A 21,188-nucleotide genomic window follows, 5' to 3' on the forward strand; every position below is an offset into this window, starting at 1 on the left:
TACCAAATATCAAATATTGGTCCTTTAGAAGAAGTTTTTAACGTAGTACTGCTTTAGTTTGAACACTTTTTTTTTTCCCCAAGTTTCTGTTGTGTTCCTTAGTTTTACTTAAACGCCTTCTTTATTACGACTGAGGTATTATTTTCTCTGGCATTTCAGTGCTTTGCTTTCTTTGCATTTTGCTCTTTTGTCCTTATTACTCAGGTATACTTACATTCAGTGTTTCTTCCAGGTCTTCTTTTTTTTTTTTTTTTTTTCTGTTACAATGATAAGCCTTTAGAGATGTAAACCTGTATTTGTAGTGATGGGGGTGTACACACAGTTGAAGATGTGCATATGTAACAGCGCACAGGGAGTTACTCCCCTCAATGTAATTTTTGTGTATTTTGGCTAAACAGAACTTGGCTTACTTTATTTTGATCTGGAACACTGTGTACTTCTGTGTACTTCTTGGAAGACTGAGGAAGCAGTTAGTGGTATGGTGCAGCTAGAAGAGAGGCACTGGTCTTGCTGAGAAATTTATATCACAATTCATTGCATGCAGTAGCTGCTCCACCCAGCACTTTGTAATAGATTTTGCAGCAGCGTGTCTCCAAAATGTCACTGATACCACCTTACGTAAGACTGTTGGTACTTTCAGGATAAAACAGCAAGGATACTTTTACTGTAAGCCGTATATCTGCCTTGTATTTGAATGGGCAGGAGTTTCTATTAGGTAGCTTTAACTTACACAAATGTGATTTTTAAAGAAATAAAAATGCTGTTTTAAATATTCACTTTTCTCTCTTTTCTTTCTTTTTTTTTTTTTCAGGACACTGAAAACCATAGAAGTTTGATTTAAAAAAAAAAAAATGCCCAGAAAAAGTATAGACTATGGAGTGCTGCCAGAGTATGAGAAAAGCCAGATCAAAAGGACTTTGGAGTTGGGAACTGTTATGACAGTATTCAGTCTTAAGAAGAGCAGTCCAGAAAGGAGGACTATTCAAGTCATAATGGAAACCAGGCAGGTGGCATGGAGCAAGACAGCTGACAAGATTGAAGGTTTCTGTGAGTATTTGCAAAGTGTACCGTACTAATTAATCAATGTAATTGTCAAATATTGATTTTAATGAGCCTTTGTTAACATTCTGAAGTTTTTGGCTGAAAAGAGTTTGGTCATCTGCTGAGAATATTCTGAATTGTTGCAATGTAGGTGAAGAATCTTTTGCAGCTCTTTATTTAGGTGTCTAATGTTAGTTAAATATGATTAAGGTGCTTTTACCCTAAGCTCTGTTCTCCAAGTTTTCATCTTTGAATATGATGGTGCTTGTGTTCTTTGAATTGAGTTGCTGAGTGACAGCTGTTTTCCATCACTAAGCATCAAGATGTCTTGTAAATTCAAGTGAGTAATATTTCTTTACCCCTTCTCTCTCCAGAAAGAAAGAAACCTCCAAATACAAGGAAAATGGATTCAAATCTGTTTTCTTAGGGAAACTGCTGGTTTGGGATAGAAATCATTATTTAGGATTGTTATTGGAAAGTACCAGTGACTTAGGAGGATATAAAGCCGTGAGGTACAAGAGATGGTTTCAAGGTCTTGAGTTGATACTAGCTCTTTAGTTGATACCTGAACTGACTAAATCCACTATTTATAACAAGGTTGAGAAGTAGAAGGGCAGTAAAGCTACATAGGACTGCAAAAGCTATGGTAGAAGAATAAAGCGAGACTAATCCTCAGTTCCTACTGAGTATGGCTGACGTCAACCAAGCTCAGCCTGTGCTTTTTGGGATTTGTATGGCTCCTGTTAGTATAATGTAATTACGGTGCTTGTCTATGACTATATGGTAACTTTTAAAAAATTTACTACGGGCATGATTTTACTGTGCGACTGCTAAATGGTGATTGTCAGGGATTTCAGTGAGAAACAAGTTCATCAAAGCCTGAGAGAAGAAAAAGTGTTTATGAATATGAGAGAGACTGAGGCATAATTAAGGGGGGGGGGGGGGACACAACAATAGGAAAAGCCATAGATATGGAGAATAAAGCAGATGTTTCTCCTGTAGTATCTTATTGTTTTGGGGGTTTAACTACACATATGTGAATTCCAGGGGGGAAAAAACCCTACAGGGTACTGTTTCAGTGCTGCCCCATGCACAGAGTGACTGTGACTGGCACCAGTTACTCCTGTAGTGCAACAGACAGGAGCCATGCTCCTGGTGTTCTCTCTGGATGTGAGTACGCACTAACGTGAGAGAAACCGAGAGGGAGGAGAATGGGGCTTGTTTGTTGAGTTCTGGATTTTTAGAAGGTTTTTTTTTTGGTAAATACACAGTAAGTTAAAAATGCATTGATCTGTAAGGTTGCAAAGACAGGCACTCAGAAATTGCATGATTTTTGGATTGTCTGTGCAGCCTCCCTTCATGCTCCTTACTTACAAGTATTAAATCTCTGTCTGCTCCTGTTTCCGCTGGTGCCTGTCTCATTCCTTGTGCAAACTGGACCTAAAACTGGAAAAGTAATGTAGTAGAATGAAAGACCTGTTGTCTGGAGGATGTTTTTATTGTTGTTGGTGAAAATATGGTCATATGCAGTGTTCTGGGAAAAAGCAAACAGGTTTAGACACCTCAATTAACAGGTACTCTGGATCATAATCTTGCAGTGCCCCAGTTTATCATGTGGAAAATGAGGGTAATTATCCCTTCCTATAATGACATGTGTGAATGCAAGTACATTACTGGTTTTGATACGCTCAGATCCCCAAGTGAGGTGTTTCCAAAAAAAAAAAAATCCTGAGAAGAGATGAATAATTCAGTTATGAAAGCATAGTTTGAATATGTGTAGCAAATAGAGCCTGGGGTTACACACAGAGCAGTAAGATTAAAACAAAATAGAAAATGACCACTTAGTGGGTGAACAAGGCATTAGTGTCCTCTGGCAAAACCAGTATGTGATCATGTAGTTGAGGACTTACTGTAGCCGTTTGTACAGAAGGGCCAAATTTAGAGCTGTGCATTCCAGATTTTGGGGTCAGCTTTCTCAGTGCTTGACTTGTAATCTTCTTTTATGAAAGCTTCCTGGGGGTGGTGTGTGTTTGTGGTTAAATACCCTGATAATTAAATAGTTTGCTCTACGCATAGATTTTAACACTTTTAGAAATAGGTGATTATTGTAATTTGACTTTTACACCTGGATAATCCAGCAGGATAGTGACTTCCTTCCCAGTTACACAGGCAGTCATTACTAGAACTAGGGAATATAGCTATAGACCTGTGATTTACCCAAAAGCCATCTGCCTCTTTTCCCAAAAATTGTAGTACTGTAGCAGTTTTTAAATTGAGGAACATTAAGTAACCTTTGTAATGATGGAAACTTTAAGTCTGAGAATATGTCATACTCTAAAACATGAATATGCAAAATACTGTTTTTGTTGTCTTAAAAAGCAACAAATCTGCCCAAACCCAAAACATTTTGCAGACGTTGTTTCAGAATGTGATATGAACAGTTGTTAAAATTTACCATGAACTGTGTCTGATCTACTTGAAATGAAAGTCAGGGCAGTTTAACTTACTCACAGTGTTTTTACTGAAGAGGAAGGAAATATTTTATTTATTTATTTAAATTTTGCTATTATTTCTTTTGACTGAGACTCAGGATTCCTTTTTGCTTGAAAAGGGGAAAAATTACGGATTTGAAGCTTTCATATTTGATAATTAAATGGATGGGCTTCTTGAATACCAATGAGAGGAGAATTAAAATTTTAATTTCTCTGAGGCTATACTGAGGAGATACCAGCTTTGTGACAGGAGAAAAGTTGTTTTGGCTTGTATATGTGAATGACCCCAAGTGTTCACTGGTGAATTGTATTGAATTTTTGTGAAAAATAAACCTCATGTTTTTGGGGTGGTTTTTTTTTAGTGGCTGAGGGTATGGAATTATCATCTCAAGTACTATATTGTTTAATATACTTGTGCTGTACAAGAAATAATATTTGTGATGTGATCTTAATGGTTGTTATTTGCATGTGTTACAGTCCAATGAGAATTAATATTGAGTTTGGGTGAGAAAGTTAAGGTGGCTTCCTTTGTGTGTGTGTGCCTTTTCACTGAAGTTTGGCAACTGCTCTTTACAGAAGCTGAAAACTGAATGTTTGCATCTAGTATGGAGTTTATGTTTATAAATCAGGTAGTGAGGAGAGTTCTTAAGCTTTGGGACACAAAAATAGGCTGCTAATAGATAGAGAGGGTGGAGACCAACTTTATACTTTATTTTAACACTCTTCCTTTGGAAAGGCTAAAAAAAAAATTTTTTTTTCTCTCCCTAACTGCCCTGTATAGTGTTGGGAATTTTGGATGTTGTAGTGCTGATTTTGCTTGCTGGTGAACTGTAAACGTGTGAAGGGAACTCAAATTCCTCTAAGCTAGAGTTGCTTGTAGTTAATTACAAGAACCTTTTTCAAGTTTGGTTAATATTATTTTGGAAGTGATTTAAGTTAAGCCTCACAATTACAAAAAGGCAGCTACTGTTATTCTGGAATAAAATGACCTGTGCAAGGGAGATGTGGGATTAGCTATACTGATAAAAATGTTTAGACAACCTCATGGCCCCGAAAGTGGCAGTACTGTGTATTTTAAATTGCATTACTCTTGAAAGAGTCCCTTTAGTTAAAAACCTGTCAATATTTTGTTCAGAATAGAGCAAAAGAGTTGCTAAAATTATGGCTATTTCCTGCTCAGTGCAGATGTGTTTCTCTGGATGAGTAAGTAAAATGGAGATACCTTTCTTTAAAATACTCTTTCTAGACCCGGGCTTTGGTGTAGTAAAAAGCGAGGATTTGCAAAGGCTAGGAAATCTGGTTTAAACAGTCTCTGTCTTCATTGTGCGGCTCAGACCACACAGTATCTAAGTACTGAAGGTTTTACGTTGATCTTCTGAAAGACTTGAGTCACCATATCCAAAAGGGATTTTCTAACAAAAATGAACAGGGGAGAAATCTCTGTATTTTCCTCTGAATGAAACAATACAGGTTGTTTGTGTCCTTTAGGGAAGGATATGCTAGTTAAACAGTAGATCAAAAGCCCAAATCTTAAGCTAATACATGTCAAGTAAATCCTCTCATTTCAATAGAGCAACTGAGGTTCTTAGTTACTTTTTTTTTTTAGCTTGGGAGTTACTGTGGTGCTGAAAATGGTGCTACGCAATTTCTTAATTCTTCAAATACAAAGTCTTATTTTAGCTTCTGGTAAGTACTAGCTTTACAAATCAGAGAGGGAGCATTATGTACCAGCTCTTCTACTATTGCCAGTCCTCCCTGCCCCCCTGCGAGAGAGGGGAAGGAGCAAACCCATCAGTGTCCGCTCACACCCTTCCTGAGTTGTCCTAATTGTATTGGTAACCTGTTCACGAACACTCTTTCATGTAGAGCTATGCAGCCAAGAGTTGTTCAAGTGAGTTCTTGGATGGTATTGCAATTTTTGTGAGGTCAAGCTAGCTGTTGAGCTTGTCCAAGCTAATCAGACTTGCTGAAGACAACAGATATTGCCATTTGTAGGGAAACTGATCCTCTTGTACAATCTGCGTTTCTTGGTTGTGATTCTGATTGTGTACGGTCTGTGACTCTAGTGTTGTAAAATGTAATGCTTTGTAGGCCCAAACAAAGATTAAGTTAAGTGACTGTGGGGTGTCTTTACTTTCTCCTGTAAAGTTAGGAGAGACTGGTAAATGAGCATCTTTCAAGAAAAGTTAAATAACTTTTTTCCATGTTTTCAGTTTTGTGGGAGCTTCAGGTTTCCTTCTAGATGAAAGGAGAAAGATTAGCGATGGAAAGAGAGAGGCTGCCTGCCCTGGAGTGATTTTCAGGTTTAGTGGAGGCCAGGAAGGTTTTTAGTGCTGCTGCTCTTCAGTCATCTGCTAAGACTGAACAGTACCTTACGTATGCCTTTCCTACATCAGCTGGGTCCAACACAACCTGTTGTCAAAACTGAAATGGATAGAAGGGAGCAATGCACCTTCGAGAAGTGTTTTCATCGTGGATGTTTGGCATGCAGGGTTTCATTAGTGTATTGAAATGGATGCCAGCAACAAGTGCTTCCTTATGTAGGCCTGCAGAGAGCTATGCAAATAGCTGAAGGAAGCAGGTCTGAGCTAGATGTGACTGTGTTCACCCATGCTTGGGCTTCTTTTAGTCATCTTGCTATTGTTCTATACATAGAGACATTTTAGTTGCCCTAAGAGCTCTAAAATCATCTGAAGGAAACACTTGTAAACATTGCGTACAAAATGTCGGAGTTTTTTCTTCTGCCTCTTACTTATTTATGGCATTTCTTTTTTATTCTGCATTGTCTTTATTTTAAACTGTTAAAGATAACCTAAAGTTTGCTGGGTAGGCTGTGGGACTGCTTGTGGGGCTCCAAATCTCAGCGCCGTTGATCCGAAGTTACCTAGGTCATCAGTGCCAAAAGATTGGTTTAACCTCTGATGACAAATGTTTTTCCCTTGAGGAGTTGTGTGTTTTTCGTTTTGGTTCCCCAACCCCATTCCCACCCCATTGTGCTTTGTATGTTGTGATGTCATATTAATGCTTCATCAGATCACCCATGCTTTGAAGCCATTGTGTTTCATTCCTCCCCCCCCCCCCATTTATATTTCTTGGTATGCACACTAACTCTGGTTTTGGTGGAACTCCTGTCATTAATTTCAGTAGGACACATTTTCTCCATTTCTTAGATGAGAAGTAAGGTTTGGTGAGCATTGCAGCAGTACTGCCCCATGGATAGACTGACCCGGCGAAAGGTTAGTGACTGATGCAGAATGCGTGGGGTCTTGGGGACTGAGGGTCATAAACAGGAACGGTATTTTTGACTGTGTGTGAAATAACTCTGAGGTGATATTTCCACAGCCTCATATTGAGTGCATAACTTACAAGGATAGTGAGTCAGTTGGGAGAATGAAAGGCTCCTCCAGAGCAAAGTTTAGTTCCTACTCTGAATTACTGTCTGCTGGAGTCTCTTGCTCTGGCCATTGAATGTATAAAAAGCATAATAACACCAGCTTCCTAACTCTGAGGCTGTGTGAGGTTTTTGTACTTTATTTCTTTCATCTATACAGTTAGTTTGAGTATGTGAGTTCTGTTGCAAAGCATTGTAAATGTAAAAATGTAATTTGAGGAATTTTGAGTGTAAAAGCACAGAAATAAAGGAGTACTTTTTGCATGGCCATGGGTCTAAAACCCGTGGCACTAGTTCTGCAGCTGGTATCAGATACCATAGCTAGGAAGAATAAACAATCTCTTAGAAGTCTAGGGTGGACCACAGTCTTCCCCCACCACTTTTCCTCGCAGTAGCACAGCCTGACTTAGAAGCTGCTTGGATCTAGGGAAGGCATTTGTCAACTTTGATTGTGTAGCAGGGCAAGGTGTATGGTGAGGAATGTGTTTTTCGTCGAGTGCAGGTGGGACCCAGTATGACTTGGTATGGGTTGTTTACCCATAGGTTTTACTGACCGTTGTACGTTCATGTGTTTGCAATTTAACAACTACAGATCTTCATAACTATAGTAGAGCTAAACTAACTTTTGCTTTACAAACACGAGAGAAGGAAGCTTCAGTTTCCTTGTACAGAGGGAATTTATTTGCTTGTTTAGTTTGTAATGGGCCCTTTTCTTGCAGAAACTAATTTATGCATACTAGATACATGACTGTGAAGCTGTGACTTAACCAGCATGATTTATTGCAGTGTGTTGCTCAGCACATTGCTTCCTTATGGTTCTGCTGTGTATTTTTATTGTATGTTTACCCTTTACAACTGTGCGTGGGTCCACATGGTGGCCCTTGGCTCACGCACACCCTGGGTTGTTTCCCCCCACTTCAAACTGTCACAGGCTGGCCACAGAATGGATGAGTGTGTTGTACGTCCTCATGGTATCTGGCTTCTGCCTCCATGTCCCCTACTCTTCTGTGCTGTTTCTTTGGTAGGATCCCAAATGGCCCACAAACAAGTGTGCTGTCATCACTGAGATAGCAGTGGAGGGAACTACTGGGCAGTAGTGAAAGGCAGAGGGATAGGAAGGAGTGGCCAAGAGTGAGAAGTGCTTGTTAGTGCTCTGCTGAGAGACGTGTCTGTGTGACTGGCACCTGGGATTTGCTGACTAAGAGTACGTTTCAGTACTCCCAAATTTCCCTATATTGTGCTATGTACATTTATATGCATGTGAATAAATTAGGACCCAAAGAGGTTATGGTATTTAAGCTTGTAGAGCAAATAGGTGGCAAGGTGTAGATCTCCAGGAAGCTGATCCATAATTTCACTCTCTATCAGATGCAAAGTGCTTTAAGCATAATGCTTAAGGGAAAGTTTGTGGTGACTGGAGTTTGATTAGTCACTGGAAAATATGTGAGTTTCTGCATAATCTTCCATGAATCCTTATGTTAAGTGATGATTCACAGCCAGAAGAATTTATGCTCTGAGAAATCCGTGGTGCCTTCCTTGAATGTGCAAGTGTGTGTTTCTCTATGATACAAGCATGCTTGTTTCAACAAAGATTCTGTTGAGGACATAAGATGATTTCTCTTTTTTGATTACTTAGGAAATTTTTTTTTCATATGAAGAGGCGACCTGCTTTTGTAAAATGATTTAAACCATATTTTAATTCCTTAATCTTTGGAAAAGAAAGATCACTTTTTTTTCTTAATGTTCTTGATTTATCACAAAATACTCAAGAAAAAAAGTCTAGTGACCATTTAGTTGTGCAGGCACACACAAGAAGTAGGTTTAAAGCATTAGAGGGCCATGTTTAGGGAAAAGGCCATGTAATATATCAGCTGTTGAAATGCTCTTTCTGTATGTAGACCGAGAGGTTAGGGTGTAGGTAAGGTTGAAAGAGAAAAGGAAACAGATGTGTTTGTATTCATTTATTCTGAAAACTTTCTGTTTCTCAGAGGATGAAGCACCTGTGTTTGGGAATGGCAGAGATGCAGACCTCTTGTTAAAGTAATTGCAAAATTATGAAACAGGGAATAAAGGCTACTTAAATTGAGGCTTTTGATGCTAATGATATGCCTCAGTATAACACATAGTAATAATATCTTTTTTCTTGAGTCCAGACCTTTATTAATGCAGTAGGAGTATCTGATACCTTTTTTTCATTTTTAAAAGAAAGATATGACCGACAATGCATAACATTTTAGTTTAGGGTTAACATAGACTGCTAATTTCACATTGCCTGTCTTCTCTTGGTTTTTCTGTAATATTTTTTCCAGAATTTGTAGAACAAAATGACTGTGGCCCACTTTTAAAATACATTTACCATCTCAAATTTGTTTAGTGCTACTGATCTTTCATTTAGCCTATGAAAAAGAGTTGTTAAGTTCACTTGAGATTTTCTTCCTGCTGAAAAGAGGAAATTTTACAGAATTTATCCTTTAGAATATGATTTTTTAAAAACAAACATAAAACCAAGTTGAATTTTCATGTTTCACAGGTATATTAAGAATGGGAGTGAATAGAAGCGAAGAACTAACTTAGTAAATTCATGTTACATCTAGAATTAGAACTTGTGGGAGCTGCTCTTTTTTTTCTTGATCTGCAAGATTGCACTGTGTTTCTGTTTTCAGATTGTGTTCCATTGCCAAGCAGAATTCACTAGTTTCTGCAAAATGTTGCACCTGGATATTTAATGATTAAAACTTACTGGAGAAGCAGTAATTTAATGTAATGACAATCTTATGTATGTTGCCACAGGTGTGATGCACTTCTAGCTAACAAGTTTGGTTTTTTTTCTGATCATCTTTGTTGTATTTTGTGAATGTTATCCTGCAGCATGTTCTCCTTGAAATTAAATTTTACTAATTTTACTTTTAAAATGTTTGCTAAAATTACCTGTCAAAGAGAGCAAATTTTCGTTCCGTGCATCCTTTTGGCTGTCAGATATGTTAGGAAACTTAAAAAACTAACACCTAAAAGACCATTTGTGCAAGAGACTTACATTATTGAACATAAATATTTTTTTTTCCCCATAGGTTAAAAAGCTAAGTCATTAAATTAGTAGAACTGTTAATGCCAATGTGAACTTCCTCTGTAGTGGAAAGCTTCTTTCTTTCCTTCAGGAGAAGATAGTATAAACGTTTACAGCATCTGTACCTTTCTGAGAGAAGTGATGAATATCCACATACTTTGCTGAGGAGTGTGAAATGAGTGCTTCACATGGCTTGAATGTTAGACTTGACCTTGCTTGTTTCTAGTAGTGACTTTTATTTTACTCCTATCAGAATTTCTTTCTCTCTGAATTTCCTTACTGTTTCAGACCTAAAATAATAAACTTAACTCACAGTGAAAACCCGAAGTCCATATTCTGTCATTTTCTTTCTGTTTTGTATTCTGAACACTATTAGAAAACAGTATGTTATTGCAAAAGTGAATCCACTTCTTGGTCTTTGTGGAGTGTCTTTTCAAAGGAACATTAAAATTCACCTTTTTTCTGTTTTGAAATTGCTATTTTTTAGTTGTTACCCAGGGGATCTTTGTGTAAATCTTCAGCTGAGTATTTAGAGCTTGGTTTCTGTGGTCAAATGAAAAAATGAACATGTGTAGCCTTTAGCTGTTTTCAAATCATTTCTTCCCTTTAGCAGCTCAGTTCTGCAATGTTTAATGCTAACTTAGAACGACCAGACTTCCTGTCGTGGCCAGCCAGCGAAACGAGGATGGAATGAACTTCATAGGCCCCTCATGTGATTGATCAAAGTGAGCACAAGATGCAGAAACTCCAGTAGACTTTCCCCAAAGTCAGTTTTACATGGCAACATTTTTGTTTTGTTTTGTTGTGTGGAGTAGAATGTAAACTTTTATGGGCACATACTTAAATTTTACTCTATGTTATCTCATTTTGTGAAGGTGCCTTTTGATTTTTAATATGAAACCAATAGCCATTTGAGATGTATGGCCCCTTGAATTCAGAGATTGGGCTGGGAAGGGGTGTAATATGTTGTTGCCTTGCTGAGCAATTCAGTGAGAAGATATTAATTGAATGGTAATTTGTTGTTACTGTACATGACAGGTCTGTGTGACCTGATTACTTAAAAACTTGTGGATTTAAAAGGTGCACTTCGCTAGAGCTTATGTCAGACACACAGCTAAATCCCCAGAGGACTCCTTGGAAAGGTACTCGTGTGCTTTCTCAAAGTGCACTATACTGTTTCTCATATTCCACCCTGTAACTGTGTTTTCAGATAATTTTGTGGCTTGCCTGTAACGACTTCCTTGGGCCACTGAATGTCTTGCTAAATTTCACTGTTTGTATGATCTGAATTACTTTCCATGCCACATCTGTACTGTCATGCTGCAGAAGATTTCTGCTTTCATGTGACTTAGTCCTTGCCTGAGAGAAGCCTCACCTTGTTCCCTTTAGAGTTGCACAAGCTCCATGTTTTGTTGCTGCTCTGAATAAAACAGGCTGTTAAGACACACCTTGTGTAGTTAATCTTTAATTCTGTGGAAGTGAGAATAAAGCCATTGTCCTCACTAACCACTGTGAAGTACATTTGCAAAAGGATACTAAAGGCTTTCTTCATCCACTGGATGCTCATTCGCGCATAGCCTATGTTGCAGGAAGCAGTGTCTGCCTTTCTGAAATGAAACCTTCTTTGGAATATTTTGTAATGCAAATTGTTAAAAAAATAATAATGGGTTCTGAAAACTGGTTCTTAAGTGCAGAATGTTGCTATGTATATATACACACACATGAAAATGTGAATATATTCATATCAAGAGTGCCCACCCCATGCATCGATCCACAGCATTTAGGTGGTCAGATCCCTTATTTTCCTCTCTGAAACATTGCCTTCGGTCTTCTTGAGACTTACTGAAAATACCTGATGAAGTAAATAATGCTCATAGCCTGATTTCCAACTCTGTAAGCCTCCTTTGAATCTCTCTGTAGTCTTTTTCTTCTCCTATGTATGTAACTCAGAGCTCTGATCCAAGCATTGTTTGTGGCCATAGACACTGAAAGACTCCTGGATACTTTGGACTTCGAATCAGGAGCCTTATCTTAAAAGAATCTGTAGTCCATAATGCCAGTCTCAGCTGAATTTTTACACTGTTTATCAAGACTTTTCTGTGAAGGTTACCTTGCTAGGTTGACTGCCTTGTAGGGTTTTCTGGCATCCCATTTATATACAATCTGCCTGACTGTCCAGCCTACAATTACCTGATTTGGCCAAAGCTGATCTATGCCAACATGCCTTCTGACAGTGAACTTAAATGGGTATTTCCAGCTAACATGAGGTGTTCTGCTGTTGGTGTTGGCTGGTTTTAAGCAGGGACCCTTCCCTATCCCAGTTGCCTGTTTGGGTGCTGAACAGTTGCGCTCACGACTGGAGATGTGTGTTGCAAGGAGTAGGGCATAGAGAGGCACAACTACTGCCTTTGAAGAGCAGTGCTGGTTTGTTCTCTTCTTCTGGAATGAGGAGCACAGTGGTGGCGTGTACAACAATGTAATGTTCTTTGCAGTTCTCCTGTTCACGTCATTCTCTACCTGTGTTTACCTTATGTCTTGTCTTCTGCTCAGCTTGCGCAGCACCTACTGTAGTGGAATCCAAGTTCTGTTTTAGTGTCTGCCTCTAAGTGTAACTGAAGGAATGGTAACAGCAATTCATACCTGGAAGTGTGTGGCTAAATGCGATCGCTACTGCCAGATTGTCTGAACGGAGATCAGTGGAGATGTCGAGGACTGAAAGTTTGTTAAGTTCGCATCAGTAAAGAGCTCTAGCAGGAGTTCTGGAAGGCATTGGGCAATTAATCTGTGCAGTCTTTGGAAAGTAGCTATGTAGTAGTGTAATGATCCATTGAATTAACTGATCTGCCGAACAACACACAACAGCAGGAGCTGAATGAAGTACAGCAGCTTCAGGGTCTGAACTGCCACGAATACTGTGCGTCCAGATCAGAGCCTGAAACAGGGTGGTAATTGAAGGTGCCTTGGAGTCGGGTCTCGTTAAAGAGCCACTTGAGGGAGCTGTCAGAATCAATAGGTGGCTGATGAGGCTGCCAAGGAGATCGTTTTAACCCCTGGAAATAACCACATGAAAGAATGGATGAAATGTAAACTAGTATTGTAGGGTTTCTGGAGTGGCACTAGACTTCTAAACTCTTTGGCTGGGGACAGAATGCGTTGAGAGTGTCCTCCTTGTGTTGCTGGGTGTGAGTCAGCTTCTCTGCAGGGCATGTGTTGGTTTATGTTTCTTTGGGAAATACATTAATCTCTTGCACTGTTTTATGGAAATCGCACCTGTAAGCGTATTGGATTTGATCCAGAACTGCAACCTGCGTATGTCCTGCAACCTGCATATGTCCGGGTCTGTGCTTTGGAGTATCTGTCTGCCAAGCCACATCAGGATACAGCTCTGCAATTTGCACATGGGATTGAGATGGAGGAAGGTTCCAGTACTTCCAGGCAGTGAGCAGATAGTGTCTGAGGTGCTGTTCTTGTAGTTCTGGCACAGACATGAAGTTACATTTTAGTTGTTCAGTGACCGATTGTGCTATAAAAAGTTCACAGTATCTGCCTAACAGCTAAATTGGTACAGTTGATTTACTAATCTGAGTCTGAAATATGTTGCAGCTTTTCCTGGCCTGTTCCTTTCTCTGTTCAGTTGAGATCAGCCATTCTGGCCTTAGTGGGCGTCATGTGGAGGGTGCCAGGCGACTCCAGGCTACCTGGGGAGACGGCAAGATCTTAGCACGAGACCAAAATTTATGCTTGCTGTGCATGTTTCTCAGTAATCTCTTTTTCAAAGATCAGTTGGAGAAGCAATGATATGTTTACCAATGTGAAACCTGTGCATACAAAAATCCTTGTGCCTATATGTTCACACAGGAGAATGTGCTGGTAGGGTTGAAAGGTCGTAATGCAAGGAGAAGAACTGTAGTGAGTACATGTAACTGAGGGGAGACATTGGGTAAGTTTGTTCATTTCAGAGGTCAGTATGAGGTAAGAGCCACTTGAAATGACAACAGCAATGTAGGTTGTGAAATCTGTTTTATCACTGCTTATAGTTTATACTTTGAGGGATTATTAGTGGTGTGGTGTTTATAGGTGTGGATTTACAGGAGTCTGAAATGAAAGGTGTTCTTCACTTTGAAGTTCATGGTGCGCAGTCCCATGCCATTTATTGCAGCCGTGCAACCTCCTTCCCTCTCCATTTGAGTACTTTCTATCTCTGCATCCCGATTCTTCTTTGCTGATATTAACATGAATTGGTGGGCTTAGGTCATATTTTTCATATGGTGGCATTTTGGAATGGATATTCAGATGCATTTCTAGGGATCTAAGTGAGACTCTGGATGGTAAGGGGGTCAGAGTCATCAGTAGGATCTTTTGGTTGCTGATCTTTTATGGACATGTCATGAATTTATTTTAGTAGTTTGCACCTGAATTTAGGGCCTTGGCCAATCAAGTATGCAGATCTTGGGAGATGTTTTTATGGTTTGAGAGGGTGGCTGAGACATGGAAGTTGAGACATTAAAAGCTCTATCTTGAAGAAAATTACACTTGGAAAAATTAGTTTAAGAAAGATGCTTGTATCCTACGATTAGTTCAGGTTAACCTTTGAGGTCTCATTTTCCCAAGGTAAATTGTTCAATGCTTGGGAGAAAGGAGTGTTTGGTGGAAAGTTTGGCCTGGGATACTTTGCAGAGATTAAATTCGAAGATGATTATCAGGATTTTATTGATGAACTTCCTTGCTTGCCTCTTCCTCCTTTCCATGTTGGCATCTTAGAAACCCAGCGTTACACAGGCCGAAGCTTTAACCACTGTTCAGCTCCCCCTCCATTGGCTGTGGAGTTGTTTTTTCATTACATTATCAACTGTCCGCTGTTACTGATGAGGTGCTCATTTAAAACTGGCTTTTTATATTGCAGCATTCTTAAATGCATGGACAGAAACCTTCAGCTATTTTCCTTGGAACTTGCTAGGTCTGATAAACACATTTCAAGAGCAGCCATGGAATGTTTTTCTTTACTCTTCATCTTGTAGCTTGTAAGTCAAGACTGTCCAGAAGTAGGAAGAGCTGTTTATTTGTCTGGTCCACAGGCAGAACAAAACCACTTCCTCAGTTTTCTAATAAGTATCTTATCTTGAGAGTGCACATATTTCTATTTCAGCTGTCTCACTACTGTTACAGGCCATGTAGCAAGGGTTTGATAAAGAGAGAGCTGGCTTGAGAAAATGTGTGCTTGTTCAGGGTTAGTGCTATGCTCTAATACGTACCTGTGTTCTGCAGAAAGCATTGAGTTGAAAATGATACAGCAGGTTATATTAAATGACAGAGATCTCTTTGGAGTTCACCAGGAAAAAACTCACAATCGTTTTAATTGTTAGACTGTTTTTTCTCTTTATATTCCTACTTTAAATATTTTTCTTACAAGTGCCAGTGACTATACTAGCCAACTAGCTGACAAGATTAGCTGACTATCTAAGATCTGATGCGTGATTTTTAGGTGGCTAAGTTAGAAGTTTTGTCTTTTCTTTTATGTCTCTGAACAGTTGTCATGGCAATTGGAAATTTCATGCTCAGAGTAAATGCTGTTTGTGAAATCATGTCTTTTGTAACCCAGAGGGGCTATATGTATGCACTTTGCCTATGGATGATCAGTGATAGTGAAATGATAAAAATACAACAAGTTATTTTTCTTCTTAGTTTGGTCCTTCTCTACTGTTGGCCGTTAATAATATATTTAGTTGTGGATTCGTGGATTGTAAGCTGGTGCAATTTGCATTTCTTGCCCAATAAAGATCTGTAAGTTTATATATATAGATATTTTATATACGCGTGCAAGCTTTGAGTTGTTCATCTTATTGTTTCAGGCTCTGCTGGAACATAAGCGCAGTTGTACTGACTGAATGTTGTTTCCTTTCAGTGGATCTGATGGAAATAAAAGAAATTCGCCCAGGAAAGAATTCAAAGGACTTTGAGCGTTGCAAAGCAAAGCAAAGAGAAGAACACTGCTTTACTATTTTTTATGGTACCCAGTTTGTCCTCAACACCTTAAGCTTAGCAGGTACTTTTTTCTTCTTTAAACCTACCAATTGAACAAATCAAATATGTTGATAGAACATGATGCAAAGAATACTGCGGCTTCGACTTGTGCGGTCCAGGAGTGCACCAGATATTTAAAATCTGGAGACAGACCTTTTACTCGGCGTTCATGTCTGTGAGCTGCTGTACTTACACTATTTCAAAGCCAAACATTGCATCGTGTGAGTGTAGTTTCTGACATGCTCAGTTATTTCTAGCAAGGTAGGCTTTTACTGGTTAAATATCTCTAGTAAGGTTTTCAACACTGAAGAGCAGAGATGGCGTTGCCCTCTTTAAAGTCAGCAAAGGATTTCCTGTTGTCTTCAATGTGGTCAGAATATTGCCCTGGCATTTTTAGTCTGGCCAAATTTTTTCTGGAAACAGCCATAGAGAGTTAGACTACAGCTGTATCACAGAAAGTTTCCGATCACCTATGAGCAATTGCAGACTAATTTGGAAAAATGAAGTTCTAGTTTGGGTTATATGTGTGCCTGTCACCTGATAATACTAAACCTCTACTGAAGAAGTACTAGGGGACCATAAATAAAATTGGAAGGTGGTAAATTGAAAATAGAGAGATCCATCTGAAACAGAAAAGACGTGTCCTGTGTCTGTGGAAAGGGTTAGGGCATTTCTTATTTAAGGTGAGATTATTCAGGTCACAAAACCAAAGATTTTGAAATGAAAAGGGATATAAATTCTTGCAGTGCAGACTGAATACAGATTCTAACTAGTGGAGTTTACAAAGAAATTTCTTTTTTAAAAAGTTTGTGATGGATCCTTGGTTTAGAATCATACAGATGATTTATTTGGAGTGGTAGTTCTCTCTGTCCTGTGCAAGAACATACTTGTCCATTTAAATAGTTAAATTCATTGCAAAATCTTAATGGTAGACAAGAGGATTGCTTTGTAAGCGTTTTAATGCTAACAGTAGCTTTTTTCAAAATTGAATTAATTGCTTATAGATTGTAGTACTAGAAGGCAGTTTTTTAAGTCTGATGCACTGGAAATTGAAGACTGCTTGTGACTAATCCATTGTTACAGGCTTTTATCTTCATATAAGTTTTACTATTGTTGGCTGAAGTGTGTGAAGATTTTGAGTAAGCAGCTGTGCTTAAGTGCAGCTGTGCCAGGTACTTCAGATTGATTTCCTCTAAAAACCTTCCTGTCCCTCCTGCATGGCAGTTCTCAAACCAAGTCTCTGCCAGTGCTTTGAAAACACTTGGTACCACGAGATACGTTGCCGTAACACTGAGCTGCAGAACAACGTGATATAACTTTCAATTAAAGGGGAAATCCTTTTCCTTGTTAAAGTGCATTGTCGTGGTTTCTTAAAACAATGTAATTGTTACTTGAAGGGAATGATAGCTGTCATAAAGGGCAGAATTGTCTTGGGGGAAGAATTGGTTTGGCTGTGGTAGTGGGTGTGGGTGTTCTTTCTGAAATTGTGACTAATTGAAAAACATTTCCATGGGGAGCTGAAGCTGGGCTCTAGCTTCATCCTTGGGGGATAAAGCATTGTGTAAAAGTATGTTTAAATAAAATGTAATCTTCATCTTTTGAGAAACTGTTTTACTTTGAAGGCAGTTAAAAGAATTTACACAGATTACAGCTCCTGTGTGAAAATAATTTTTCAGAATTGGTTTGACTGGAGAATGCCTTTATGAAATTTCAGAACCAGCATGCTAAAGCAAATGGAGTTTGCCCAGCCGAAGGCTGTAATGATAGCATCTCTTCCAAGGCCCAAAAAATTGGTTTCAGCTTAACCAGTATTCCCTAGGGGAGGCTATACCCACATCATCTTGCTTTTATTGGATCAGAGCATTACCAAATATGATCATGTTAAATGATGTGGAGGACTATTCTGGTTCGGGAAATGGAAAGGCAAACTAAATTTTAAAACAAAACAAGACAGTGATAAACCAATTTGTGAAGTTGGGAGGAAGATGTACCCGGCTTCTAGTGTTAAGCCACATAAGGAATTTTAGACCTTTTCTTTTTTTTAACTGAACTTGTGTTAAAACGTGTTGTATATAAGCTACACCAGTTTTGTACATTGCTCCCTTCCTGTTCCTCTGGCCTAAGTCTAGTCTGGAACAATCTGTGTTTAGAGGCATGGTTAGGACAGACAAGAGGTGGTTACATCCATCAAAAACCAGTATTTTACAATTTTCTTGTAAGTTGCTTGGAATATAATAACCTAGCTTTATGCTCTAACACAGAGTTCTTTCGTCTGTGCACCTCAAGTTGGTCTAGATCTAGGTTTGGAGACAGAAGATAAGAAAATGAAGTTTGATTGTGTTCCTACAAGAGCTCAGCAGTAGTTTCATAGTTTTTCTGCTGAGATATTGGAACTTGCCTACCATGATAAGCAGACTTCTAAAAGGAAGTAGTTTGTGACAGAGCTTCCAGAATTAACCCTCCCACTCCCAAATTTGTGCTGGTTATTAGTTTTATTAATAGCAATATGAAGCTATGCAATGAGGTTTATCAAAGAGAAAGGTAAATCAGCGGCTTTGTATACTAGGGTTTAGATAAACATCACAAGTTATGTCTTGGTTTTGTGTTAATTTCGTTTTGATGTTTGTCATAGCATGTTATTTTTTTCAGCTGACTCTAAGGATGATGCTGATAAATGGTTGTGTGGCTTGAATATCTTGTATCAAGAGGTCATGAGCGCTCCCACACCTGCAATCACAGAGAGGTATGTGGACATATTTTCACTTTGTGAGACTTGACACTTCTTTAGAATTGAAAGTGGAAAATCTGAAAGAAATTTTTAGGGTGCAACAAGTGGTATCTGCCAGTTACCTTAAGAACAACTACTCTCCAGTTAGTGTATGATACAGAAAGCTCATATGGGAATTTGGTATATATGTGTTCTGGAATTGCACTCTGCTGCACCCAGTAACGTGGACTTGCAATTAACCTCGTTCTGTATACCAAAACCAAACCAAAAATCTCTTAATGAGATCATGTGGTGGGTTGACCTTGGCTGGATGCCAGGTGTTCACCAAAGCTGCTCTATCACTCCCCTCCTCAGCTGGGCAAAGGAGAGAAAATATAACACAAGGCTCATGGGTTGAAATAAGGACAGGGGGAGATCACTCACCAGTTACCATCACAGGCAAAACAGACTTGTCTTGAGGAAAAATTAATTTAATTTATTGCCTATCAAATCAGAGTAGAGTAATGAGAAAATAAAAACGAATCTTAAAACACTTTCCCCCTGCCCCTCTGTTCGTCTCGTGCTTAATTTGACTCCTGAATTCTCTACCTCAGCAGCACAGGGGGATGGGGAATGAAGGTTGCGGTCAGTTTATCACATATTGTCTCTGCTGCTCCTTCCTCCCCAGGGGCAGGACTCCTCACACTCTTCCCCTGGTCCAGCGTGAGGTCCTTCCCACGGGAGACAGTTCTCCATGAACTTTTCCAATGTGAGTCCTTCCCAGAGGCTACAGTTCTTCATGAACTGCTCCAGTGTGGATCCCTTCCATGGGCTGCAGTCCTTCAGGAACAGACTGCTCCAGTGTGGGTCCCCTGTGGGGTCACAAGTCCTGCCAGCAAACCTGCTCCAGTGTGGGCTCCTCTCTCCAGGAGTTCACAGGTTCCTGCCGGGAGCCTGCTCCAGCACAGTCTTCCCATGGGGTCACAGCCTCCTTCGGGGCACATCCACCTGCTCTGGTGTGGTGTCCACCACAGGCTGCATGTGGATCTCTGCTCCACCATTAACCTCCATGGGCTGCAGGGCACAGCCTGCCTCACCATGGTCTTCACCATGGGCCTCAAGGGAATCTCTCCTCTGGCGCCTGAAGCACCAACTCCCCCTCCTTCTTCACTGACCTTGGTGTCTGCTGAGTCGTTTCTCTCACGTATTCTCACTTCTCTCTCTGGCTGAAAATTGCGCAGTTTTTTTTCCCCCTTGTTAAATATGTTATCCCAGAGGTGCTACCACCATCACTGACTGGCTGGGCCTTGGCCAGAAGCAGGTCCGTCTCGGACCTGGCTGGCATTAGCTCTGTTGGGCATAGGGGAAGCTTCTAGCAGCTTCTCATAGAAGCTGCCCCTGTAGCCCCATCGATACCAAAACCTTGCCGTGCAAATCCAGTGCAGAACACAAGAACATCTGGTGTGAGTGTGTGTTGACTCCCTGGAAAATTCAAATGTCTTACGCAATCACAGTAGTCCCAATGATTCTGAGGTGCGCTTTTGTGGTTTCCCCTTTTTATTGGACCCGTTGCATTATGTGGTAGTGTCATCAGCTGACTCAGAGAGCCAGGCTGAAAATGAACTTTTTGAAGGATTACTTTTTAGCAGGCAGCCATACGATGGTGAAACCGCTCCCTTAATGCTTCTGAGGATGTTGCCCATGAAACTCCTCATGCTCAGAATGCCCGTTTTGTTTACAAGCTTCTAAGGTTGTCTCTGTACCTGATTGCTTTTCGTCACTGCTGATATTTTTGGTTTTGGTCATTGCTGTTCCCTGTTGTGAGGATACGCCCTGTTGTCCCTTGCTACCTGACCAAATTGTGGCTTTCACATTCATGTTACCTTGACCTACTTGCTGTTCCAGTTGGGGAGAAATATTCGTACCTTTTCTGATGTATTGTGTGGTGCTGCAGTGAGCTGCTGTACAGAGTGCCACTGGGTTCCAGGCTATGTTTGTGCAGCAGAGTGATTCCCACAGAGACTGAGGATAAGCTTAATAATGACATGCTGTGTTCATCCTTTAGATCAAAATTGTGTGGGTGTGTATGTTTACTATTAATGCTGCTAATAATATTTTGCTACGCACCTAAAACTGACATGCACTCTGATGAGGATTTTCTTTAAAATTCTCCAAACCCCTTTCCCTCCCTACTAATTTTTAATCTTTATGCAGCTAACAGATCTTTGAGCCAGCAGGCTCAGCTGGCATAAATCATTGACTTGATAAAGTTACTCCAGTTTAAATTAGCTCGCTTTATCCACTTTTATTTTTACAGCTTCTGGTTGCTCATTTTCTGTCCTGCCCACCCTTCCCCTTCCTGTGTTGTTTATGTGGCTTTAAAATGCAGTATTAAGCAGCAGACAAGTGTATATTTACAAACACAGTTATAAAATTGGCTGAATCCTTAGATGCTGCACTGGAAATATTTTT

The 21,188-nt window shown here is 39.7% G+C and overlaps 1 protein-coding gene across 1 annotated transcript in view; it reads left to right on the plus strand.

Annotated features, from left to right (window-relative positions):
- Positions 1-821: 821 nt before the first annotated feature.
- The window catches only part of PLCG2 (phospholipase C gamma 2), a 61,364-nt gene continuing 40,997 nt past the window's right edge, over positions 822-21,188 (plus strand). Inside the window, exons 1-3 of the mRNA XM_086620684.1 lie at positions 822-1,047; positions 15,891-16,031; positions 18,659-18,752. Of these exons, the coding sequence (XP_086476810.1) occupies positions 852-1,047; positions 15,891-16,031; positions 18,659-18,752 (431 nt within the window). The 5' untranslated portion in view covers positions 822-851. The remainder of the gene's footprint in view (positions 1,048-15,890; positions 16,032-18,658; positions 18,753-21,188) is intronic.

This window comes from Tauraco erythrolophus, chromosome 15 (assembly GCF_009769465.1).
Source record: "Tauraco erythrolophus isolate bTauEry1 chromosome 15, bTauEry1.pri, whole genome shotgun sequence".
Classification (NCBI taxonomy): domain Eukaryota; kingdom Metazoa; phylum Chordata; class Aves; order Musophagiformes; family Musophagidae; genus Tauraco; species Tauraco erythrolophus.